The sequence below is a fragment of the Diadema setosum genome, chromosome 4, assembly GCF_964275005.1.
Source record: "Diadema setosum chromosome 4, eeDiaSeto1, whole genome shotgun sequence".
Lineage (NCBI taxonomy): Eukaryota > Metazoa > Echinodermata > Echinoidea > Diadematoida > Diadematidae > Diadema > Diadema setosum.
Genome location: NC_092688.1, coordinates 5,973,721 through 5,997,334, shown reverse-complemented (window position 1 = coordinate 5,997,334; position 23,614 = coordinate 5,973,721). Strand labels below are relative to the sequence as shown.

The 23,614-nt window shown below is 37.3% G+C and overlaps 2 protein-coding genes across 4 annotated transcripts in view; one reads left to right on the top strand and one right to left on the bottom strand.

Moving 5' to 3' along the window:
- Nucleotides 1-23,614, top strand: part of LOC140227531 (beta-ureidopropionase-like) — a 37,621-nt gene that overhangs the window by 4,701 nt on the left and 9,306 nt on the right. Inside the window, exons 3-9 of the mRNA XM_072307932.1 lie at nucleotides 401-488; nucleotides 1,120-1,214; nucleotides 3,201-3,285; nucleotides 5,378-5,454; nucleotides 6,114-6,168; nucleotides 6,547-6,661; nucleotides 7,080-7,161. Of these exons, the coding sequence (XP_072164033.1) occupies nucleotides 401-488; nucleotides 1,120-1,214; nucleotides 3,201-3,285; nucleotides 5,378-5,454; nucleotides 6,114-6,168; nucleotides 6,547-6,661; nucleotides 7,080-7,161 (597 nt within the window). The remainder of the gene's footprint in view (nucleotides 1-400; nucleotides 489-1,119; nucleotides 1,215-3,200; nucleotides 3,286-5,377; nucleotides 5,455-6,113; nucleotides 6,169-6,546; nucleotides 6,662-7,079; nucleotides 7,162-23,614) is intronic.
- On the bottom strand, nucleotides 10,910-21,752 carry LOC140227528 (uncharacterized). Of its 3 annotated transcripts, none has more exons than XM_072307928.1 (4): nucleotides 21,633-21,752; nucleotides 16,675-16,878; nucleotides 14,665-14,743; nucleotides 10,910-13,689 (listed from the first exon to the last, which is right to left on the bottom strand). In XM_072307928.1, the coding sequence occupies exons 3-4, from the start codon at nucleotides 14,701-14,703 to the stop codon at nucleotides 12,658-12,660; spliced, it is 1,071 nt and encodes a 356-aa protein (XP_072164029.1). In that variant the 5' UTR covers nucleotides 14,704-14,743; nucleotides 16,675-16,878; nucleotides 21,633-21,752; the 3' UTR covers nucleotides 10,910-12,657. The 3 variants fall into 3 exon arrangements, with proteins under 3 accessions (XP_072164029.1, XP_072164030.1, XP_072164031.1); XM_072307929.1 differs by having other exon boundaries at nucleotides 14,665-14,733; XM_072307930.1 differs by lacking the exons at nucleotides 16,675-16,878; nucleotides 21,633-21,752 and having other exon boundaries at nucleotides 14,665-15,086.

The window sequence follows — 23,614 nt, the reverse complement described above, 5'->3', positions numbered from 1 at the left end:
GGCATGCACCCCCTCTTTATTTCTTGTTAAAACAAAAGAAATAAAATGAAAAAAATGAGGGGGGCATGTGCGCCCCTCTTTAATTTTGTAAAGGCGCGTCCCCTTACGGAATTTCTGGATCCGCCCCTGATGAGTGTTTTGGTTGCTTGATTGATGAGCTTGAGGACAAAGAACCTGTGGTTGTATTGATGTATTTTGTGATTGTCAGTGTGATGTTAAATTGGATACCCATTCAAACAAATCGATGCCTGGAACACCCACTTATCCATGAATGAATGTTGTAGTTATTGAGACTAATGGAAGGATGGTGATTGATGGTGTAAAGCTGATCTATGTGAAGTTCCTCTGAAAGTCTTCATAGAGTTTAAATGTGTCTTGCTCTTGATCTGATCCTCTGTAGAAAGATGCCATCCTCAACCGCATTTCTGAGATAGCTGAGGCTGCTGGTGCAGCGGGTGTCAATATTCTGTGCTTACAGGAGACTTTCGGTTAGTATAAGCACAATGAATGAATAAATAAGTAATAGATATGATTAATATGCAAATAAATTCAATGATACTGTATATGCAGTTGACTCCCATTATAACGAAGTCCTCGAGACCTGCACTTTTCTTTCGTTATGTCGAAATTTCGTTATAACCGAACAGATAAACAGTAAAATACATTGTGTGAATAAAGTTGCGGCCTGAATTTTTACTTCATTGTAACTGAAATTTTGTTATAACCGTGTTCGTTATAACGGGAGTGCACTGTATCATAGAATAAAAAGGAAATGATACTGCATTTCTTTTTCTGTGTCTGTTAAATGTCATCGATCGCTTATGACTCTATGATATTCAAATGTTATTACTTCCTTCACATTTAGTTCCTAAATTTCCTTTTTTTTATGAGATATTATTTGTTTTTATTTCACTTTATTCATGCAATGTACTCGGGTAAGATTCATCTAAATAAAAGTTTTTTTCTATACCTGATACATGTCTGCCACATTTTGCCCATGATGCTTCTGTTTTCACTTGACTGCTTTTGAAAGCATAATGTAGTTATATGCTGTCTTAAATCTAGATTTTCCATGAACTAAAGTGTCAGCACCTTCTGTATGTTCATATCACTGTGCAGCCATGCCTTTCGCCTTCTGCACCAGAGAGAAAATGCCCTGGGCGGAGTTTGCAGAGTCTGCCAGGGACGGCCCCAGCATCTCAGTGTGCCAGGAGGTATGTCTTCTAGTGAAAGAGGGGCTTTGACAGATGATTACTCTAAAACCAGAAGCATCCCCAGCATTACATTTTCCTGAAATGGAGCTTACGTCCTTTTTTTTTTTTTGGTTGCAGCATGGACCTTTTACGAATTGCCACTGGCAATTAATGCACTGTGTGGAAAAACAATGTATGATACATTCTACTTGGGTCTTTGCTCATCTCAAAATTTGCAAAAGTTTCATGTACATGCAAAAATTTCAGATTTTACAGCAGTTTGCTCACTTATTGTCCCCGCCGAACGAGTTCGAGCAGGGGACTATGAAACGGGCTACGTACGTGTGTGTCCGTCCGTCCGTCCGTGTGTGCATCCGTGTGTGATCAAAATTTTCAATTTGCTACTTCTCTTTCATTTATGAGCCAATTTTAATTCTGTTTGCTTTATATGATAGCACTACATGGGAGCTTTGAAACTTCTATGCAAAATTTCAGTTGTGACCTCTGACCTTGACCTTTGACCTATATTGTACATTTTGCTTCAAAATGCTACTCCTTCGCCATTTCTAACCCGATTTCGATTCCGTTTGCTTTATGTGATGGCACTAGGTGAGGGCTTCAAATCTTCTACACAGAATTTTGACCTTTGACTTCTTTGACCTTTGACCTTGATTTTTGACCTGTATTGTACATTGGCTACAAAATGCTTCTCCTTCGCCATTTCTAACCCGATTTCGATTCCGTTTGCTTTACGTGATGGCACTAGGTGAGGGCTTCAAAATTTCTACACAGAATTTTGACCTTTGACTTCTTTGATCTTTGACCTTGATTTTTGACCAGATATTGTACATTTTGCTACAAAATGGTACTCCTTCGCCATTTCTAACCCAATTTCGATTCCGTTTGCTTTATGTGATGGCACTAGGTGAGGGCTTCAAAACTTCTACACAGAATTTTGACCTTTGACTTCTTTGACCTTTGACCTTGATTTTTGACCTGTATTGTACATTTTGCTACAAAATGCTACTCCTTTGCCATTTCTAATTCAATTTCGATTCTGTTTGCTTTATGTGATGGCACTACGCGAGGGCTTCAAAACTTCTACACAGAATTTTGACCTTTGACTTCTTTGCCCTTTGACCTTGATTTTTGACCTGTATTGTACATTGGCTACAAAATGCTACTTCCGGCGGGGACATATATTACGCACCGCGTAATTTCTACTTTTCCTTGTTCCAATTAGGGATACACATTTTATGGGAAGTCCTAGAAAAGATCTAACTTCTGTGCATGAAGGAAATACATACAAACCTCTTTGTGGTCATTTTCTCATCAGATATGCAGCATATTAGAGGAAGGATATTTGTGAGATGGTTCCATTTATGCTAAGGAGTTACCAAATCTAGTACTGTACGCATCAACTAAAGCTGTGGTTTATAAATAGCAAGTTTATGTCTCTTTATTTTTTTTTTTTCAATTATAGGCAAAACTTGCAGTTGATTGACTTCAATCTTGATTTCTCATGGCAGCTCATGTAATGACATGTAATGACATGATTTCTGAATTCCTTTTTTGTTTTTGTGTCTTTGTAAATATGAAGTTTATTGACAGTATGGGACAGTTATATGCCATATATTTAGCGAGTCTAAATTTTCACAAATCAAGACTTCCTGACAATTTCGCAAGTGGTCAAATTTGCGATCATGGACTACAGTACTGAACGGAGAAATGTATATGTGAACGTCACATTCATATTAGGATCAGAGTCAATATTTTTGCATGTCTTTTAATATCGTGAATTGCACCTGACTCCCAAATTCACAAAAATAAAAACCTTGCGAAATATTCGGCGTGTACAGTATATGTCTGCCATGCATTCTTGAGCTAAGAGCTGGAAGGTCATTCTTACATTGCAGTGCTTATTGGGCTGAACTCCCTTGTGGCTCTCAGCAGAGAAAGATATAGATGAGATTAATTTATTTCTTTGTAATTTTCTTTACTTTGCAGCTTGCCAAGCGTTACAACATGGTGATCATATGTCCCATCCTAGAGAGAGATGACATCTACCATGGAACCCTGCACAACACTGCCGGTAAGTAGAAAGCCAACAGTCCTAAAGAAGAGCTGCCAAGTCTCCCTGATGCAGAAGGAGGCTTCATGAACATCTAAATATTTCTGCATTTCCAGATAGCAGAATATAACAATCTTCCTGATTTTGGATTTACTTTTGCCCACTGAGTTGCATGTAACACACACGTTATCTCCCTGGCATTGACAAATGAATGTTGGCAGCTCTGATAATGCACCACAGATATATTTGCTAAATTGAAGTTTAATGTTCATCAAGAATATTTTTGCCATGATTTGAACACAGTCACATGATTTCTTTGATATCAGAAAGCTGATATGCAATTTATCTTTATTCTCTGAGAGTAAGTTCCTTCAGCCACATGATAAAATTCCTGTGAGATATTTGAATTGTGAAAGGTTATGATTTGCTGAAAGGAATCTTACTCTCTCAATCAGAATTTCAGAAAGTGCAAGACAAACAGACTTTGAAAGTTGCAACTGTGATGTTTAAAGGGGCATAGTCCCGATAGTGTAGATGGCGCTGTTGATGCTACTGCCGATCACCGTTAGCATTGATATGAAGATTGCCGAAATTGAGCTGTCATCAAGAGTAAAGCGCGTAGGTGTTGCTAAGTAACGTTGCCTTCGTTGTCTTCTCTGTGCATCACGCAGTCTGTAGTAATGCCAGGGTGCGTGCATATGTGCTTCTTATTATGACATCACAAAAGAAGTTTGCTAAAGCTGTGATCCCCATGAGCCGAATCATGAGCCGAACTGTGATCGGACCACTGACACAGTGGATCGGACTTCTTCGGACTCGGGGAAAGTGGGCCAAAGCGTAAGCGCCCAAGAGAAGTTGATAGCATGGGTCTCTATAGGAAACTTGCGCCGTGCGCCCGCGTACGCATTTGACTAAAACACCGGGACCATGCACCTTTAACCATTTTTTGAAGAAAGACTTCCAGGGCTGAAGATAATGTGAAAATATCAGAGCAAAGCTGTATAGTCCACATGAGTTTTAATTTATCAGAGACAGAGATCTAAAAGTCCTATAATGATAGTAAAACAAATAGTAGGGCTAAAAAGGAGAGAATTCTTTTGGTACGTCATATTTCCTAGTGATGTTCGAAATCACTGTATTATAGGTAGATCTCGAATTGATATTTATGATGCTTAATTGCACACGAGAAACATAAATGAACATTATCAACTAGTCTCTTGTTTCCACCAAAAAGAAAAAAGTCAGGTCCAATTTTTTATGATTCGTTAGCATGCATACTTGTCAAGAGTATAGACATGCCGGGTTCTGTATTTACAAATCAGAGGTATCTTCTATTCATTTTACATATAGTGCATCTCAAAGTACTTGGCCAGTTTCCAAACTGTGACCTGAAAATGTGTATTTGAATTGATATCTCTTTAATTGCAAGTCTATCAATTCCTTGAAATGCTTGCTTTCATGAATGTGTGTATATGTGCCATGGATGTCTTATACATTTACATGTTTATGTGGAGCAAGCATGATCAGTAATATATTGCTTTAAGTGGGGACATAAATAATCGTTGTACCGCTAATATAGGCTCAGTCATGGGAGATTAATTTTGTATGTTTTTATTTTGCTATATAGTTAAAATGTTGATTTGTGACTAGTAATAGTGATACTGGTGCATGCACATACATATACACACACATAGACAGATTTACAAGTATTCTGTATTATGTGTTGATGTGAGTATACATTGTAGTCATACCAACAAATTTGAAAGACATAATAGTTGTATATCTGTATGTTTCCATGTGAATAGGTACTGTAAAAGTGGATGTTTTCGCGCGACTAATTTTTCGCGCTTGGCCAGACGAAGAGTTTCGCGTGTTGTTAATTCCACGGAATCAAGACATCAACCACACTGGAACATATGGCATGCAAAAATATTTGTGTGCTTTTATTTTCGCGCTTGTTTCTTGTTGCGCGAAATGCGCTAAAATTTCAACACCGCGAAAATTTTACAGTATTTTATATACCTCTGAAGAACTTTACTGGTGTCATTGAGAGTCTGTCTGGTGTACACTTAATGTTTGTTATGATTTCATTTTTTTTTTTTTTTCATTGCAGTCGTGATCTCTAATTCGGGGAACATCATTGGAAAGAGTAGGAAGAACCACATCCCAAGAGTTGGAGACTTCAACGAGGTTTGTAAAATATGTGGAAATATCAACATAACAGTGTGGTTGAGATTATCAACATTATGTCGTTTCAAGAAAACTTCGGCAAGCATCATAGAGGTAGAATGCAGATGCGTCAAAATTTACAACAGGCAAATTGTTGTGTAGGAAAGGAGCATTTGTTGGGGCTTGATGGCAATATTGCAAACAAATGATGTTTACATTAGGAACCATGTTTGCCTTCTACGAAAGACAAATATGTGGTAGGCATCTACTATAAAACCAGAAATTCTCTTTTGAAACCTGTATGAAACTTGCAAATTTTGTGAGGAGTCACGATTCGCAAAAGCAAAATGTAAGCAGAAGTATTTTGTATGCAGTACCTGAAGTATACTACTAATTTTTTTTTTTTTCATTGTAGGCAATTCACGAAAATTTCATGCAGCAATAAAGACTGTCAGCTCTTATCTGAGAAAGTTTTATTCTGTGAATGTTTCTGATTTTACTGTAAACATGTCCTGCCTCTAACCGTGTTTCATACCCGGTACTAAGTTTGTATATTTATCCTTTGTTCTGTGATAATTTTTCAGTACGTCCCAGAATGTGATCTCTTGAAAATATATGCAACACACATTCAACTTTTCCATTGTCTAAAGAGTCTACTTTGTCTTTTCACTCATTTTTAGTCAACTTACTACATGGAAGGGAACACTGGACATCGAGTGTTTGAGACACAGTTTGGTGAGTTGGAAAGTTATTATAGCATGCTGTGCATCATGGGCACAGCTCAAAATATAGTTCCTCATCATGCTAAATGTGAGTAGAGTAAAATAGGATCGAATAAATGGTTGAGGTTTAGTGTAAGTAGGACAAAGTTTCTCCTTGCTTTGCTTAATTAATACATACCTCTACCATTCTGTTATCTTATTTTGCCGTGTTAAATTAATGGTGATTTGGAATTACTCTCGGCCATTGTATTTGACTCAGTAGACCTAGAGTTCAGGCAAGAAAAAAAGATCCCATTTGCCAAAGTATTGGTGCTAAATATTTGTCATTTCCTCAAAGACCTCAAGAATTGTTGTCTCAACATTTTCCCCGTTTTGCCTCCTCTATACACAGGCCGCATTGCCATCAACATCTGCTATGGGCGTCATCATCCTCTGAACTGGTTGATGTATGGCCTGAACGGGGCGGAGATTGTCTTCAATCCCTCGGCTACTGTCGGTGCTCTCAGGTTAGTTGCTATGGTGATGGAGACTTGGGACCAGATGGTGCCCCAGCTCTTGTGTATGAAGAGTCTGCTTGCATTTGAGCAGCATATATTTTATGTGTGATTTGTTGCTGTCTCTAGAAGAAAAAAATCAATACTAGATGTAATTACATTTCATTCTGCACTAAGCCAGATATATAGCAGGTAATAAAGCACGGCTGAGTGATGAGATGGCAGTTCAGTGCAAAGTAATGGTGTAATTTCCCCTGTGTCTTTGTAATTTGCAGATATGTTCGCAATCCAATCTTAAAAGTATCCCATTAAGTTTGAAAATTATGACTAGATTAGGAAGGGATTGGTAAAGCATGAAATGGAATATACGGCAATTTCTCAAAGGCTGTGGCCATGTGTGACTGATAGCGATTGTATCTTCCATTCACAGTGAACCCATGTGGTCCATTGAAGCCAGGAATGCTGCCATAGCCCAGACCTACTTCACTGCAGCCATCAACCGGGTTGGCACGGTATGAATACCAGCCTTAACTGGATTGTCAATAGAGGTGTGGAAGTGCATGTAGGAAGGGTTGGCAGGAAAGATGCAGAATGGTGCAAAGTTTCTTGTTGTGATTTGGATAATCTTCAAGCCTTGGCCACAAGGTTTGACGACGGTGTCATTATACGACCTTGACTACAATTAGGGGTACTGCAGCAATGGCCCTCATTTGAGGCAACACTTTCTCGGGGTCTCACACAAACATAACATGTGTAGTTTCAATGTAGAATGCATCGTTCAATATTAATGTGTTCATTACATTTGGTCAAAGCACAGTATGTATCAACATAGAAGTAACAGATTCTCCCCCTTGACTTGAGGATCCCTGAAGAACTAAACATATAAGTGCAAGAAGTTTTGTAAAAAAAGAATTACACCTGTTAACCAAATCATGAGGAGTGTTCACTACGGAAACACAAACAGAGGATAACAACAGTAACATCAAAGAAGCTCTGTTATTGCAGCTGCTTTATTGCATAGAAAAAACAAAGAAAAGGGTATGTGGGGGGGGGGGGGGTAGAAAGAAAAGCCAGTTATTTTTACCGAAAATTGCGACAAGACTTAGGCAGCTGTCATTTGTATGACGCACCTCTTGCCCCCCGGGAAAGGTGCGTCATGGTCGCATCAAGTACCACCAATTTGATGACGCGTGGTACCGTCATGAGAGCGAAATGTCTGTCACAATACTGACCCATATGTGCGTCATAGTCGGTCATTTAACCAGAGTGTGTCAAAAGGTTCGTTAATAGGACCGTCATGTAATTTTTGCGAGGCTTCTTGCATGGTATCCCTCCGTAACAGAATAAAACAAACTCGCGATCGCGAGCCGGCCGAATTCACCGGCTCCTGAAAACGCGAAAATGACACAATTTTCATTCAGTTTTATTATAACATACTGATACTCACTTCATTCTCGTATGTCTTTTTCTATCTGATGTCAGACTAAAGGTCTTTTCAGAAAGTTTGAGCAGAAATTTGCTCCAAAACCACACTACCAAACACGATTTGTGATTAAAATCATCACATACACGCCCGCGGCATCGCGAAGCTCGCTATCCTTCAATCGCCGGGCCAGGGCCGCGGCGGACGCTGCTATGGCATGCACCGCACTGCACAGCAGGCCATACTACAACTGTCAAACGATACACTGTTGCCGTTGTGTATGTGACGGTGAATTTGATGATTTCGTATATTTCATTTATAAAATTGCGGCACACATGTACGACTACGAAGCTAGAATCTGCTTGAAAAGAAGTAGTACTGTGTATATAAATATTAATAAATAATAATAATAATAATAATGAAAATAATAATAATAATAATAATAATAATAATAATAATAATGAATAATAATAATAATAATGAATAATAATAATAATAATAATAATAATAATAATAATAATTTCAATATAATAATAGTTATTATTATACATACAAGCCACTTTTTCGATACAATATATACAATATACAATGTATCAATATTCCTGCAAGGGGTTTGCTTAATGACATACATTGTTAGCATAATACCTGTCCTATGCATTTTACGTTACCCGTATCAATGGAGAAAAAGAGTACAATATTGTTTCCAATATTGTACTCTGCTGTCAATATCGCACTCAAAATGTTTCTTTATACGTGTGCGCAGTATCACTTGCAAAGAAAGCAAAGAGCAGTGGCATTGACCGATGAGGTTGAGAGATGCGCGATGAGGTTGAGAAATGCCATAGGAGTACACGTAAATCGTCTGTGCTGTCTGATCTGTGGCAGTCGCTCGCTGAGATATGCATGTACTGTACTGTACTGTGCGTAGATACACGTCCGTATACAAGTTGAATAGTTAGATTTTGTAAACAATAGTATAATGGTGAGCGAAACCCTTTTTCATTTTTTTTTTTTTTTGGGGGGGGGGGAAATTAAATGTGTTGTCGTGGAAAGTGGTTTTTATGTATAATAATAATAATACTGGAGTTCTTTCGTAGTATATCAGATATATTGCATTCATCAACATGAATATTGCACTCGTCTTCGACTCGTGCAATATTCATGTTGATGAATGCAATTTATCTGATATACCACTCAAGTGCATCCAATATTATATAAATAATAATAACAATAATAGAAATAATAATAATATTAATATAATAATAATAGTTAATAATAATAATAATAGTGGCTACTTGTATAGCGCGCAGGTCCGCCTTTCGGCGCTCATGGTGCAAGAATTAAATTAGAAAAAAAATAGGACCAATGAACAAAGTAAAATCAAGATATTTAATAATTCTGTATGTACGTATAGAATCTGAATTGTCGCTAGTCTGGATAGATCTAGAATTCTATTAAAATTTTTAATAGAGTTCAGGAAATGGAATCGGAATCCCCAGCTGTATTAAATGTATATAATGCTGCATGTAGAAATTCTACAATCTAGTCATATTAATCACAGGCTCAGGCCTCGGCCTTTAATAAAGATCTAATGTAGAATATAGCTAAATTGAATCTCAAATCAGAGGTTCTATTAATCGTTTAGAAAATCAGAACACTGGATGAACTCGATGGCGTTTTATATGATCAAATTTTAATTTGCAAGCCCAAAAGTCAGAAAATCTGGATATAGATTAGAGTTGTATTTTCATAATAAAATCTAGTTACACAGTTTAGTTTTATACACATGATTTAGAATTTTAATATAACCTTTCGAACGTTCAAAAATAATACATCTGGCTATTTGAACGTGTGGTAGAAGATCTACGTGAAATGTCGCGATCGATATAGATATCGCTCAAGAGTGCAATACTGCGTGCAGACATTTACCATCAAAAAGTCATATTGCACTCTCGAGCGATCCCTCGCGAGTGTATATCTGCCCTATGTCTGCATGTCTGCATGTCTGCCCTATTGCTGACGGCACCCAATTTATTGACGGATAATGTGTCGCATTTTGGGCATCGGGACTGGTCAAATTAAGGAACAGAGCAATTTTATAAAAAAAAAAAACAAAAAACAAAAAACAAACAAACAGATAACACACTATACACATCGTGTACTAAATATGGTATTAAATACCGTGCGCTCTCGGTATCTTTAAATGGTGCTCACTACACACTCGCCGCAAGCGGCTCAAGATTCCTCGCAATGCACGTCGTTGAATAACACATTCCACTCTGTGCCGTGTTTAATATTTGTATTTATGTTCATCCTCTCAATGCTTGTGAAAGCGTCGGTTCATCATTTTCTAGTATATTGTTACTTTCTGCTATATTCTGCATAATTTTGTTACATTCTGTGAAAAATTGTGATCAATCCAAAATGAATTTCATTCAATAAACTGAAATTCACTTGTATCTTCCCTTTAAATATCTTCCAGAGCCCGCAGAACGTTTTTCCTTCTGATGTGGTGGTGTTAGTGGGTTGACACAGACACAGAGGCGGAGTCCATGGACTGTCAGTAGGGCCCCTGGATTGGGATCAGAGCCCCCCAAAGCCCTTGGGGCTTTATGGTTTTTGGAAGCCAATGGAAAATGAGCAATTACAATTAAAAATGTTTTGAATTAATCTTCTTTTCTTTCTTTTTTTTTTGGGGGGGGGGGGGGTGCCAAAGTGGAGGGTGGAGCAGCCCCCTCCCCACTTTGATGGTCTTATTTTCCATTTCAAATGATTTTTATCATGTCTTTATGTGGTTATCATAATTATGCCTATTATGGCCATCACCTCTGTCACCTTCATCATCACCTCCATTATCTTCACCATCACCTTCATCATCAATAAATGCCTTGAACATCACTTGTGATTGTCATCATCAGTATCATCTCCATCATCATCATGACCAAAATATCACAATCTTCAATACTGTCCACTGTATGATATTCATAAACTATTAACCAGTTGAAGAATAATGAATTGCTTCTCCTTTCTCTCCATCTCAGATACATTCTGCAAGTCACAGTAAAAGAAGTTTAGCATGCAAGTCCTAGGGTAGATAGAACTGCACATATACCAATACCAATGATAAATCCTGCAAAGAAACTTCTTCCAATACTAAGCATGAAGAATTTATTAGGACTAGATGCACTGATGTGACTGTTTCAGTTGCTTTGATGCTGACATATTGTTGTCTCTCATTTCTTGCAAAGATAAAATGAAATGAGTGAAATGATGCCTTTAAATAATGTGTGGTGTACTTCTTTTATAGTCAAGATTTTTTTTACAAAGGAAAAGAAAAGTGTCATAATTGGAACATATAGGTCCAAGTCAGCTAGTAGTTAATAGTTTTATCAATTGGTTTCTTTGCATCAATGTAAATGCAAATAATTTTTACAACTTCAATATTGACAACTTCTTTGTCTTGTACATTTATATATACAGTACACATACTTTGGGAAAGAACAACAAAAAACTCATTTACAACATTGAGCAAGTTTGGGTGAAAAGGTCACATACTACACATCTTGAAAATTTGAACATTACTTTGATATCTGCTCCATGCAGGCAGCCTTACAAAACCGCTTAATTAGTATATATGTCCTTTAGATGACCAATTTTAATTATATGTTCACCTTCATGTTGAATAGAGGTTTTAAAATTTACGTTTGGATATTTGACCATTAAATTTGAGGTTGAGGGAAAACAGGTTAGTTTCCGGTATGCCTTAAAAATGGTTATTTTATAGCATGTTTTATTTCAATGAGGAAAAAACTGAATGTATGTATATGTACATTGGTACATGTACTTTAGTTCGCTAATTGCCATCTGTATGAATGAGATTTTGATTTCCTTTAATTTCACAGTGTCTTGTTTAAGAATTTTTCTTCAATCTACATGTATCTTATATGTGGTTTATAGCAAGACTGCAAATCAATGTCTTGGAAAAGCTCTGAAGATTAAAGAGAAAAACCTTAAAAATGAAAAGTACATCTGTAAATTAAAGAAGCTCAGTCCAATTTCTTTCCACATTAGAATATCAAGAAATTAGAAAAAATCATCAACATTGTACATTAACCCTAACCCTACAACTTACCTGGGCTATTTTGCAAGCTTAAAGTCCTGGGGCAAGATTCCCCCCCCCCCCCAGGTAAGTTAGGGTTAAGAAAGTTGCAACATTTTGAAGTTGAGCATTTAATAGTTCATGAAAAAGTGATATGCAATTTATACATCTACGTGGGCAATATGTAATTGAGTTGGCTGATGGTGTCACACTCTTTTTTTTTCTCATATATCTTCTCTCTCATTTCAAAATTTCCATTTTTTTGAAAAATCTTTCCCTTTTATCGCAATAAGTTACAATTATAATTTTACATGTTCCACAAGGAGCCAAAGCATGGTTTACATTACTGGATCAAAAGAAACTGACCTATGAGCTATCTGAAATCTTATACAATAAACTTTACAGAAGAATGTGTGACATCATTCAAGCACAGATTCTGTTTTAGATGATTTAACACTGCCATTCTGATCATCAACAGATATGAAATCAACACTTTACATCAGTGCTGCCATCTACATGAGCACTTTGTGTCTCCTCTGACTGCCTTCTGGCCTCTTTTCTCCCACTTCTATTTCTCTTCCTACTTCTTCTCTTTTCTAACTTGGCGTTATGTTGTTGGATCTCTGTCTTCTCCACATGCAGTTTCCAGATTTTCAGGTTCATCTCAGATACCTGCTGATCTAAAGTAGCTGCCTTACAATACAGATTTGAATTTACAGCTTGCTCTTTTCCCTTCTCCAAATAGGAAACCTGTCTTTGGAGGCTACTGATAATTTCTGTTAATTCAGTTAGGCGGTCCTGGCGTACAACTTTACGACTGTGATAAGAAACTTCTTTTGCCTTGTGGCACTCGGTGCCAAATTTCTTACTGCGTGTTTTTTTCCCATGTGCATACTCATAGCCAGACTCGTGAAGAGCCAGTCTTGCTTTTTGGAGAAGATTCCCTCTGTTTTGCAGAAGTGATGGGTCCTCTTTGGCTAAGGAAAGTGCCACTGCATTGATGCTCTCGCAATAACGATTCACATGTTTCCCATCTCTGCCAAATATCTTTGCCCTTTCTTCTAGATCTCTCTCAGACAGCTGGCCACAGTCCGACTGGCTGGATTCCTGCACTAATGGTGGCTCTGGGCTCATCTTGAGGGTGTCATCTTTAGCGATAACCATGGTTGACTGTGATGTTGAAGGCTTCGCATATGAAGGTGCTGCAGTTGTTAAAGGTGCTGCAGTTGTTGAAGATGCTGCAGTTGTTGAAGGCATTGTAGCTGATGCAAAATGGAGGATTATTTTGTCTTTGTCCACTAGGACATGGTTTGGTTCATCAACATATTCCTCAAAGAATTTGTCATACACCAACATTCTGTCCACTGAAAGGTTAGAAATAACTGCACAAGCCTCTTTCAACTCCTTTTCTACTTCAGCCATGGTTGCTGCCATAAGAGATTTTTTGATGACCTCTTTCATCTCAAGAACGGCTGTGGCAAGGACACGTGCTTTTGGTGTATTCACACTGGTCACACCCTGCGGAAAATAAACAAGTGTTATGTGTAATGAGCATTGGTCAATAAGTGAGAAATTTTTTGAAATTAATAGTGTTACCATAACAATGCAGTTTTCAACACATCCATAAAATATGGTTGCGTATATATCTTCCAATCAAGACCAATGTGTGTGCCAAGTCTCGTGAGCAATGGTCAAAAACTGAGGAAGTACTTCACTCCTTAAAATTTTCCCTGATTTTCTGTGATAAATATGCCATTACCATGGCAACAGTTTCCCATTCAACCCAAAAATATGACTTGCACATATTCACATCAAGACCAATGTACATGCCAAGTGTGATGACTACTGTATTTGTCAAAAACTGAGAAAGGACTTCGATCTGCAAGATTTTCAACGGACCGCCCGTACTCTGATTCCTATATACCCCCCTTAAACTTTGTTTGGCGGGGGTATAAAAAACAAGAACACCAATGATGTAATGCTCAACATGCATTGAGCTAAAGCAATTCAGGCAAATTTTGATTTTCAATGAGTTGACACTCAACTGAATAAGTATTAAGATATGTATCATGTACGTTTTGGCAGTTCACAATAAAGATCAGGTTAAATGTCATGTCAAAATGAAACATTGGCCTGCATCAGAGAGGCATGTAAGTACTTTTCTGCAAGTCAGCAAATGGAAGAAAACAAGCATTTAATTGTGATTCTAAATAACTTTACATACATTCATCACTTCAAATGCTTCCCTAAACTTTTCATGGCCTGGGATATTGATAACGGATCACTGATGGATGCTTGTGTTACTCAGAACATGTAATGCAGCATTCCATTTAAGTGTCACCATCAAATTCAACTGAAGTGAAATTTCACTTCATTTATGACATTTAATTTGTCCAGTACTATTGAGTATGGCACATTTTACCCCTCTTTTCAAAATAGCCATCTCTTTAAATTCTAGGAAAAATTTCATTTTGTTTTTAAAAACTATTTTACCTTCTTTTTCTTGCTCTGGCTTCGTTTAGCCACCTCCATTTTCCTTCCTCTGAATGCCTTGACTTGAGTCTGAAAAACACTAGAAAGCAAAAGAGAAATACATTATAAAACTAGACCCTCATATGTTGCGTCAGTCAGTTTGAATACCATACCGGAACACAAGTTCTGCGATTCAGAACATAATACGCCCAAAGATTAATAACCAGTTCTCTTTCAATTTCAATTAAAGTATAGTTATGCCAACTCGGATTTGTTTAATGTTTTCGATAAAATGTGGATACCTTGGCAACGCTTCGTCATATGCAAAGTATATCACCTTTATGCACATCGACACATCCATCTTGTATGTTCTTCTTTTTCTAGCTAGTTTATTAACTTCATACGCTACAGTATCAGGGTTGGCACGATTTAAATCGGTTTGATTTAAATTGTGATTTAAATCACCCTGATTTTTTTTTAATCACTGATTTAAATCACTTCCATAGCTGCCAACCCCCCCCCCCTCCCCCCCCCCCCCCAGAAATATCACTGGAGGTGATCAATAATAGCCCCTCCCCACCACCAAGTCTCGTATTAAGCACTGGTCAAAAAAAGGAGGAAGTAGTTCACTACCCAAGATTTGTCCTGATTTTCTGCAATAAAAATGGCAACAGTTTCTGACACATCCAAAAAATATGTCTGTCTTTAAAACAACCAAGACCAATAAGTGTGCTAAGTCTTGAGACTATTAATAAGTGTGTTTTAATAGTCTTGAGCATTGGTCGAAAACTAAAGCAGTTCTCTCCATAAGATTTTTCCCTGATTTCCTGCAATAAATATGCCGTTACCAAGGCAACATAGTTTCTGACACATCCCCAAAATATGTTTTGCATGTCTTCCTCCCAAGATCAATGTGTGTACTATTAAGTGTCATGAGCATTGGTCAAAAAATAAATTAGTTCACTCTGGAGGGTTTTTCCCTGATTTTTTTTTAATTTTTAGATTGATATGCTATAACCATGGCAACGCAGTTTCTGACACATCCATAATGTTGCATATCTTCCTACCAAGACTAATGTGTGTACCAGGTGTCATGAGCAATGGTCAAAAACTGAGTATCTGACTTTGCGATATTTTTCCCTGATTTTTTTAGATTAATATGTGCCATTACCATGACATAATGGTTTCTGTCACATCCATAAAATGTCTGGCATATCTTCCCACCAAGAACAATGTGTCCGCCCAGTCTCAAGAGCATTGGTAAAAAACCGAGGAAGTAGTTCACTCCGCAAGATTTTCCCCTGATTTTCTGCGATAAATATGCCGTTACCATGACAACACTGTTTCCCACACATCAAAAAAATTCATCTTGCACCTCTTCCCACTGATACCAATGTATGTACCAAGTATCAAAACTTTGGTCAAAAACTGAGGAAGTAGTTCACTTCACAATATTTTTCCATGATTTTTATTTAATAATATGCCATTACCATGGCAAAGGAGTTTCTGACACACCCACAAATATTTCTTACATGTTCCACCACCAAGACCTATGAAGGGACAGTGATTTTCCGTTTACTGGTAGTAAAAAAATCAAAATGGAAAATCCGTTTGGGTTCTGTACTTTTCGGTTGAAAACTCATGGAACTCGCCTTTGTAAAGTGGAATTCATGTTTTTGCTGTGTACATTTTCTATGACAGAACAGAATTTCCAATTTAGATCAAGTTTGAAACAGAATAACATATTTTCAGAAATGGAAAAGACCATTTTTCTAAACAGAAAATCACTGTCCCTACCTATGTGTGTGCCAGGTGTTGTGAGTATTGGTCTAGAACTGAGGAAGTAGTTCACTCCGCAATATTCATCCCTGACTTTCTGCAATAAACATGCCGTTACCATGGCAACAGTTTCCCATACCTTCGACAAATGTGTCTTGCACATCTTCTTACAAGACCAATGTGTGTGCCAAGTTTTATGAACACTGGTCAAACACTGAGGAAGTAAAAACAAACAAAAAAAAAAATACATACCTTCAAAGCTTTGGACAGACAATTCCCCCGGCCTCCAGGCCCAGAGTTGCAGGGAAAGAAGCACAGCTCAGCAGGCGCTCGCTGGTCGGCGCTGGCTTGTCAGTGGCTTTCCGGCCAAGCTCACCGGCAGGTACTGCAGTGTAGACATACGCTAGTCTGAAGCTCGTCAAGACGCGTCAGAAGCTTGGCATTCTTCCAACTAATCTATTAGTATTCAAAACGATAATTTAATAATATCTTATATTTTGTTTTTAATATATAGATGAAACGGAATTACATATTCTCAGAAACGGAAAAGACCATTTCTCTAAACGGAAAATCACTGTCCCTACCTATGTGTGTGCCAGGTGTTGTAAGTATCGGTCTAGAACTGAGGAAGTAGTTCACTCCGAAATATTCATCCCTGACTTTCTGCAATAAACATGCCGTTACCATGGTCAAAAACTGAGGAAGTAAAAACAAAAACAAAATACATACCTTCAAAGCTTTGGACGGACAATTCCCCCGGCCTCCTGGGGGGTGTTTCACAAAGCTGTTCTTAAAGGACAAGTTCACCTTCATTAACATAAGGATTGAGAGAATGTAGCAATATTAGTAGAACACATCATTGAAAGTTTGAGGAAAATTGGACAATCCGTTCAAAAGTTACGATTTTTTGAAGTTTTTGTACAGTCACCGCTGGATGAGAAGACTACTGCAGCGTACGATGTCACATGCGTACAACCATATACGGAAAATATAAAGAGAATTTCACAAAATTTCATCTTTTGAAAAAAGTACACATTCCCTTGACTTGTTACTGACCAGGGGTCGCACTTAACTTTTTTTTTTTTAACTAGCCAGGCGGACTACTTAGAATCAATTTTGACACTGAAGCAATATTTTGGATAGCCAGACGGACTAGTAACTTCATAATTTTACGATTTTTAGCTAGTCCAACGTGATTTCGGGTGGCCAATGGCCAGCGGACCATCGCCATGCAATTTCGAACCCTGCTGACATACGTTATGGGTAATATTATTCCCATTGCCTTTAGAAAGAGACAAGTCAAGTGCTCTTTTATTATGCGAAAAAAGTGAAAATATGTTGAATTTTCTTTACATTTTCTTTATACTGTTGTACTCATATGACATCACGAGCCTTAGCAGTCTCCTCATCCAGCGGTTCCAACACAAAAGATTTAAAAATTCATAACTTTTGCATCGATTGTCCAATTTTCCTCAAACTTTCACTGATGTGTTCTACTAATATTGCTGCATTCTCTCAATCCTTATGTATGTTAATGAAGGTGAACTTGTCCTTTAAGTTAAGAAGGACTTAAGTGTGACTGGTGATCAGTTCTTGTGCTGAATTGTTGAGAATCTAATAGGTATAGCTCACAATAACTGATCACCAGTCGCACTTAAGTCCCTCTTAACTTTAAGAATGGCTTTGTGAAACACCCCCCAGGCCCAAAGTTGCTGGGAAGAAGCGCAGCTCAGCAGGCGCTGGCTTGTCAGTACGTGGCTTTCCAGCCGCGCTTGCCGGCAGGTACTGACTGCAGTGTAGACATACGCTAGTCTGAAGCTCGTCAAGACGCATCGGAAGCTTGGCATTCTTCTAACTATTCTATTTGTATTCAAAACGATAATTTAATAATATTTATATTTTGTTTTCAATATATAGACTTCTATTTATTTTTCTGACTCTATAAAAGAGGTACGGGTAACATGGTTAGTTTGTCTTTCACAGGCCCGTAGCCAGGATTTTTCAAGGGGGGGTGCGGTCACTAAAAAAACGGACCTTCGGTACCAATACCAATGATGACACACACACACACACACACACACACACACGATTATATATATATATATATATATATGTATATATATATATATATATATATTCTTTGGACGACCGAACTACAAAAGTTGTATAAGAATTTGCGCGCAAAGCGCGCCGCAAATTGTGAATTTTGACTGTTTTAATGACGTTTTAAAGTCTCGAGGAAATATGTATTTTTGTCTGTTGCATGCAATCGCTTACGGTATTTCATCTAGGAAATAGTAAAAACTCATTTTGCCAGGAAGTTGCAAAGTTTAATTGTGTTCGAGACTCTGCGCGCGTAGCGCGCCGCAAAATTGAGAATAGTGATTTTCCAGGTGTTGTTTTAACTTTTATTTTTTCTATTGTATACCCGCGTTAGCAGGCCTGAAGCCAGGATTTTTAAAGGAAGGGGGGATTGCGTTAATTAACAAAACGGTCCTTTGATACTGTCTCGGGAGGGGTAGTGACAATTAAAAGGTGGACACCATGCTCATACATGGACTTTCAAAATGGCCCCTAAACGAGTAATGATCATATGATTTTTTCGGGCCTTAAAAACAAGTATTCCTTAAATGTTTCCTGCACCCTAAAGAAGTACTTCATCATGATTGAACAATATACCATTTTCCCAAATTTCGGCCTTTTTGATACCCTTTGATTATATACGCTCGTACATCACACTTTCCATCTAATCCGTGAGAAAAAAAAAACGACCCCTATTACGCGTTTTCTTTAGCGAGTATGGTCACGGTGTCCACCTTTCAGTTGGAGTTTTCCATCCCATTGGATGCTGTTTGGAAGATGAAACATTCACTTTACTATACAGTATATCAGCCGTTGGTATGCGAGTTTGTCAAAAACGAAAATAAATAAGAAAATTTTTAAAACAAAATGAATTGTAAATGTGAACCATTTATATTTTGCCTCTTCTGGTAGGATATTTCCAGCATTTCCGAACTTTCACCCATTTTAGATTTAATAATATTAAAGGTAGTAGATCCGATTCGCAAACATCTCCAATATCAGTCAAATGTCATATTAACCATCATGCTAAGAAGGTTTTCTTTGTGAAATTTGGAGGTCAGTGAAATTCAAAAATTAAACATCCGTTAGCCATTGGAAGAAGTTGAGTGCAAATTCAGACCTCAGGCTTAGTGCTCAGATGTTTTCCTATTTGATTTGATCTGTCTTACTGTGCACACTAAGATACATACTGGAATGGTTATTTCTTATTTATCAAATTATAGTAGCATATTTGGTTACTAGCTGTCTAGGCATTTTCGAATTTGGGCTGCAAAGAGATCCACTACCTTTAAGTTAGAAGAGAGATAAGTAAATAATGATAAGATAAACAAACAAAAAAGAATGAGTTTCTTTTGTAATACTATCTGAAAAACTTTTTACTTTACCATTTTATTTCATAGCTCAGCACTTTCCATTCTCTCTCATACCCTCTTACCCATTACATTTAAATGAAATACAACTAAAATGAGTTTGCGTGCCTGCATAATACTCTTTGGAAATTATAAGTGAAAATGTTCTTAGGTTTTGGCTCACTTTAAAATGAGAACAAATAGAACTGTCACAACATGAGAAAATGTATAAGTAATAATCAACACTACATTTCCGAATTTGGCCTGCAAAGAAATCCGCTACCTGTAAGTTAGAAAAGAGATTAGTAAATAATGATAAAATAAACAACAAAAAAGAATGATTTCTACCGCCGTATCCAGAACAGAGCCTGAAACGGTGCAGGCTCAAGAAATCGTTTGTACTATAATACGTCTTGAAGTACTGTGTGATACTGTTGACTCAGACTTCTACAAAGCTGTAAGTGAGAATTGTAATCCAATCCGACTCATTACCTGAGATATTTATGAAAATATATCAATAAAGAATGTAAATTAAATAACGATGCGTCACAATGCAGTCTAACGCTCTCACAATGCTATCATACATAGGGTTTTTCACTGACTGTTTTTACTCCGGAGCTCTTGCAATATTCAGGCTTTTCCTACTATATCTTTGTACGACGTAGATATAAAATGTCTCAGGTTTTCGATTATAGTAATTTCGAGGAAATTTCTTTAATTTTTATCATATATGTAAACTTGAGGCTATTAGATTTTCATCCACTTACCTCTGTTCCTGTGAAAAAAATGCAAGTGTCAACCTCAATGTCATCCACGAATCGCACGTACTCGGGCGGCCAGTGGAAAAAAAAAACAAACACCGGTCACACGCGCCAAGGGCCATGGCATGCAGTGCCAATATAATAATAGCTCGCACAAATTGATACATAACATTTGTGTTTGTGTGCATGGGGACGATCCGATGGTTCATACAACAAAAGGGTTTCGTACAATTATTTTTAACATTGTTAAACGAACTCTTCCACATTTACGTAGCATATAATGTGTCTTTATATTTATTTGGATTGTTATCTTGAGAATTGCTAAAAACCGTTATTATGAAAAAGTGGACCTTTCAGAATTTGAGGGGGTGCGTACGCACCCGACGCACCCCCCCTGGCTACGGGCCTGTTTCATATGAATGAATTTTCATAAAAAAAAAAAAATAGATCTAGATGGTGTATTTTGATCAAAATGTTAATTGCTAGGCTTGTGTACACATGTTAAATCTACATAGACGTCTAGTACATATCATCAGTCCGGGAAACCCGCTCGTGGTCCCTCCTCATGATCATCTCTGTCCCCCTAGTGAGTACCTCCCGCGGCCCCCCTCAACACAAGAGGAGTTTTTTGTATTGTAATTATCTCCCACATCTAACAGAAATAAAACCGCGAGTTGGCACATTGATTTTTTGGAACATTGACATATATGTCCACTCTTGCTCAAATCAAGAGAAAATTCCGTCCTGTTTTTCCCAAAAAATTAGAGTTTTAAAATAAATCGATGTCGCGCGACCTGTAGAAACATGCACTCAGATAACGTTCCGCGGTACGGCGATGCTGTATCATACTGGGGTGGGTGAGCTCGCATGAAAATTTCGCTCATTTCTACCCACGTTACAGCGGCTTTGACCGTTCTGCAGGCAGACCGGCCGCGCGATGGAATCGCAAATATATCTTTGACTTGTATAGATCTACATACGCTTCAACAAGCAAACGATACGAAAAATACCAACTTACCTTGAACTTTGATTATTTCTACGCACATCTTCCTCTTTTCGAAGTGGATATTTCATTTATGTGTTTTCAAATTTGAAATTCTAGGAGCTGAGTAGGTTTTCGTGAGTATCTTTGATGAGCTCGCGCATTGTTGGGTGTGTCACTACTGTGACGGAGGGTAGGGCACATTGCACCGCGCACGTACCTAACGTTAAAAGGTATGACGCACATTGGTACTTTGACGCACCTATCCGGGCGCGGAGGTCGTAGGTGCGTCATACAAATGACAAAGTTGAAAGTTGAAAGTTGAAAGTTGAAAGTTTATTTACTCACAACCCAAACTCTGGGTATCGGAGTCCAATGAAAAACATATAGCACATTATAATATCAATAAATAATAATTGCAAATAACTCTGAAAAGTGTACAAAACAACTATAACAAAAAAAAAAAAATAAGAATGAAATGCGATTGATGAAAAGAAAAAAAAATGTACAGAAATATACAATATATACACGATATATGGTTAAAAAAAAGAAGAAAAAAACAAAAAACAACAAAAAACAAAACAAAAACAAAGAAAGGGAAATATGACGAAAGAGAGAGAGAGAGAAGGGATATGGAGGTGAAGAGGGAGAGTGAGAAGGACACAAGACTGGTGAATAAACAAAAGATATACGAGTGACTTTTGGTTCAGGAAAAAAAAAAAGAAAAATTGAAACAGAAAAAAGAAAAACGCAAAGACATACGGAAATGAATTCATACGCTAAGTGAACAAGAATGAAGGAAATATGGAGACGGGAACGAGAAGAAGAAGAAGTAGAGAGATGGAAGAAAAAAGGAGGAGAGAGTGAAAAGACAAATAAGTTATATATCAATTGTAAAGAAGGCACAGCCTGTAAAAAAAGGCATGTAGTATTTGCAAAAAGGATAAAAAATACTAATAATCTAAACATGTGTCATTATATGATTACAAAACTTGGTTAAATTGGAAAGGACTGTTTTCTTTTGACAATTAAATAATTGATCCATCTTCATAGTGTTTGGGTATATTTCCAGAAATATTTTTTTAAAGTATTTCTTTCGTTGTTCATTAAAGAGTCTACACTGAAAAAGGTAGTGAAATTCATCGCCAATTTTCTCTTCATTACAATGGGTACAAAATCTTTCGTTTCTTGGAATCTGATTGTATCTTCCAGAAACAATTGGCAGTTTATGATTAGCGCAACGGAATTTACATAAAATTTTTGCCTGTGAATCATTTAGGTGTCGAAAATACTTTTCAAAATGAAGATCCTGTTAAAAAATTCGATAATTTAAACATTGAGAATTTTTGTCTACATTACTATGTCACTCTTGTTTATAAATATCATTTAATCTGGTACTAACTAAACTTTTGAAGCCAGCTAAAGTGAGATGTGATGCTTGGCTGTTCCAAATTGCAGTAAGACCTAAGTTGTTAAATATTTCTTTTATCCTAATTACCCATGTCATCGAATTTTCTTGCCTCGCCGATAAAACATATTGAAAATTATACAAAGCATGCGCTATCTTTGACCATGGACAGGTCCATGCTTTGACATATTACTGTTAACCAGTTTAAACCAAAACATTAACAGCTGCATTAGAATAGGCACATAGGGCTGTTGCCAAGTGTTGGGGTGTAAATATTTATCAAATCTCTTTGGGGTGTATCCATAAGGGTCCGTTTCAGAAACAGTTTTGAACTTCACTATGAAGAGCTATTTCAAACAAAACATGCTGCGAAGTCATACGGTATGTTGATTCGAGATATGAGTGGAAAATGATACAGAAGTACACAGTCAGTAGGAATACTGCCGAGCTGCCTGCTGGTGATAAACGTTAGAAATTAAGTTCTGCAGAGTGTATGTTTGGACCTACTGACTCATCGACCGCCTAATGTTTATTTGCTTGATAAGAATATCTAACACTGAAATTCACGTAAAAAAAACTTCACCAACGTGATTGAGAAAATCCCGCTCTA

Bases quoted from the DNA above. Each gene is read 5' to 3' on its own strand.
- LOC140227528 (XM_072307928.1), bottom strand. From the start codon at position 14,703: ATGGAGGTGGCTAAACGAAGCCAGAGCAAGAAAAAGAAG. The intron at 13,690-14,664 runs GTAAAATAGTTT...TATTTTCCGCAG, and splicing joins GCCAGAGCAAGAAAAAGAAG to GGTGTGACCAGTGTGAATAC.